Source organism: Gymnodraco acuticeps, unplaced genomic scaffold (assembly GCF_902827175.1).
Source record: "Gymnodraco acuticeps unplaced genomic scaffold, fGymAcu1.1, whole genome shotgun sequence".
Lineage (NCBI taxonomy): Eukaryota > Metazoa > Chordata > Actinopteri > Perciformes > Bathydraconidae > Gymnodraco > Gymnodraco acuticeps.
The window spans coordinates 227,932-231,132 of NW_022991300.1; the positions used below are offsets into that span (position 1 = coordinate 227,932).

Below are 3,201 nucleotides of genomic sequence, written 5' to 3' on the forward strand. Positions count from 1 at the left end.
ACTGTCACGTTTGAAGGGACGAAATCGTGACATCTTCACGTTTCCCAGCATGGTACATCTTCATATGTTCACATCTTGCCGTGATAAGGTTGCAAGGTTGCCTATCACAGAGTATGAAAATTACAATTTTCTCATTTTTTATAAACTATATATAAAGAGCATAATGTGTTGCAATGACTTCTCGCGCCATACGCTTCAGCTGAGAACAGAATGCGCTCGTTGAATTTCGATGCAGCGGGGAGCGTTCTCATGGCGTCTATTATCAACGCTATGGGAGGTCTATGAAGGTCTATGGGACGCCCTGCCCATTCAAAACTGACGCTCAAGGGGTGCCCTGTGCGTAATAGGGTGACGGGGAGGGGCCCTGACCGACCGTCAACATGTGACGGGTTGGGAGTGAGAACGTGTTGCTTGTCCACGTTCATAAAGCATAAAACAACACCATAAGAGCGTGGTGCAAAGTATCTAAATGCGTCCGCCGTTCTTATTAAACACCCATGTAGTCCACTCACTCCGCTGTATAGAAAACTGTTTCCCCACAGCAGACGCACATTAATGACGTCCACTGGCGCATCATAAATAAGTTGATAGTGAAAGTGCAGTCGGATTCTCAAAGCACCGCAGTCTCTTCTCCTAAATCCTCCTATCCACTATCCCTTAACCCTGTGACGTTTCACACAGAGGTCAAGGAATAGACGATAGGAATAGACGATAGGAATAGATGATAGGTGTAAGAGAATATTTTAATCTGATCTGTTTATAGAGTTTCTTATAGTTTCTTAGAATCTGTGATACTGCAAACATCTGCTTGTAGTATCAGTCAAAAACTCCTCTGTAAGTTGAGGTCACAGGTCAAACGCTTCTCCCATATCCTGTGGGGGGAAGGTTTCAGGCTTGTCTGCGTTTCCTTGAGACAAGTAGATTATTGTCTCCCATTTGCTATTGATTAGGTAAACGCGGGCTTCTGTGGGCCCGCCTCTCCTCGTGTTGCTAGATGTTTTGTGGCTTTTGGGCCAGAGATGATCATGGTAGACCACGGGACGGTGGGAAACTAAGATGATCTCCCGGCCGTATTTGTCTGTACTGTGTTCAATAAAACTCTCAGTGTTTTGGCTAATGACGTTCCAGACTCCTTCATTCTACCTCAACATTGCAACAACAGAAGTTTAACTTCACAATAGGAATAGACGATAGGGGTTGATTTTTTGACTATTCGACTGCAACCATACTTCAATGAGAAAATGTAGCTAAATACTAGACCTTTAGCGTTTATTTGACTTTATATGTAGTATTCATACCAAATAAACAAAGTACAAGTGAGACTATGGTTTTGTCTCCTGGTATAAATGTGTTTTCTAAGAGACTGCAGGCTTCATGTCCGACACGGCGTTGTTCTCCAGGTGGTTTTTCCTCATGATGACTCGACACAGCAGGTATCTCCTCATGTACTTCCTGAAGTTCTGGTCTCTCAGTCCGTACACAATGGGGCTCACAAAGCGAGGGATTATCTGCACGAAGACGTACAAGGCGAAGCGTATGTCAGCGTGTCTTCGCGGCAGTAAAAAGACCAGCGCGTCCTTGAACATGGGCCGAACGTAGGTCAGCATGCAGAGCAGAAGCTGGAAACCGTGCAGCAAGATGGTGTTTCGGGCCTTCTTTGAATCCCCTTTTGCTCCTTTGGCTGCAAACAGGATCCTGAAGTAGGTGTAGAGCAGCGTGAGCCACACCAGCACTAGACACACGATGTGCGACGCGTCTCTCTTCTTCAAACTGTACGAACTCCTGAACACAAAGTCTCTGGCGCACAACACTTTGGACGTGAAGAAGCTGAGGGGCTCGGTGGCCAGAAGGAGGAAGAAATCAGGCATGATGGAGAGAGAGCTGACAAACCAGATGAGACTCATCAGGATGAAGGTGTTTCTCACAGTGCAGATCCTACAGTGGTGCAGCGGGAGGCAGATAGCGACGTAGCACTCCACCGCCATGCCGGCCAGATTGAGAGGCGTGTTGAAGGTGGCCATGACGGCGAGGATGAGGAGGAGGAGGCAGGAGGAGACGCTGAAGGTGTTCAGGGTGTAGCTGATGATGTGCAGCAGCGTGGAGAGAGTCAGCTGCAGCATGTCGTTCATCACCAGGTGGATGAAGAGGATGTAGCGCGGGTTGGAGTAAAAGATCTGCAGGGGAAAGGAAATAAGTGTCAGAGCAAGGGGCACTGAAAAGGTGCAATGATATTAAGTTTAAATACAGCTCATAACAAGCAAAGCCCCTTTCAACACAAGGCAATTCATAGTGCTTTACAACATTGAAAGACATTAAGAGCATTGAGAAATAGTTCAGCAGAAACACATTATAAAATGGCACTTATTTAAAAGCAAGATAATAAAACATGAATAACACAGGTACATGAATACAAGTTACAGTGCAGTGTGAGATTATAAACGTCTTCAGCCTGGATTTAAAAGTAGAAAGGTAGAAGAAATAAGTGCCATAGCAATGTGCACGGAAAAGGTGCAATTATATTAAGTTTAATTACATAATTTGACTTTGATGTTATTTATATAGCAGCTTTCAAAGTATAGTTACTATACTTTACACTATACTATATTGCGTTCATATACAAATACACAAAGAGCAAGTGAACTAGACAGCAGAATCTAAACATGAAAAAATAAACATGGAAAAAAAAGAGTAAAACACATAGAAATAATAAAGCAAAAATACATACATTATTTTAGTGGAACAGAAGAGCAGCATGTTCACACACACACACACACACACACACACACACACACACACACACACACACACACACACACACACACACACACACACACACCTGGTGCTTCCTGAAGGTGTGTATCAGGGTGCCGTTGATGTAATTGATGGCGATGCAGAGAACCGTCACGATCACGTTCTTGTAAACGGCCACAGCGAAGCTCCGAGAACCCGGAGAGGTGGAGTTCAGAGACGAGACGTTCATGATTATAACGAGACAATCCTTCCTGAAAACAGCATTTATTCACATTTAAGTGTTACTACTACTGCTAGTAATGCAATACATATGATTAACAATAATAGCAATAATATAAATATAAATAATATGAATAATGTAATTAGATATAACAACAATAATACTAGTGATAACAATAATAATAATAACAAAAATACTAACATATCGCGAACATTATGATAACAATACTT

General features: G+C 43.1%; 1 protein-coding gene across 1 annotated transcript; it reads right to left on the reverse strand.

Moving 5' to 3' along the window:
• Positions 1-1,355: 1,355 nt before the first annotated feature.
• Positions 1,356-2,980, reverse strand: LOC117562367 (odorant receptor 131-2-like). Its single transcript, XM_034240187.1, has 2 exons — positions 2,837-2,980; positions 1,356-2,174 (listed from the first exon to the last, which is right to left on the reverse strand). The coding sequence occupies exons 1-2, from the start codon at positions 2,978-2,980 to the stop codon at positions 1,356-1,358; spliced, it is 963 nt and encodes a 320-aa protein (XP_034096078.1).
• Between the last annotated feature and the right edge of the window lie 221 nt (positions 2,981-3,201).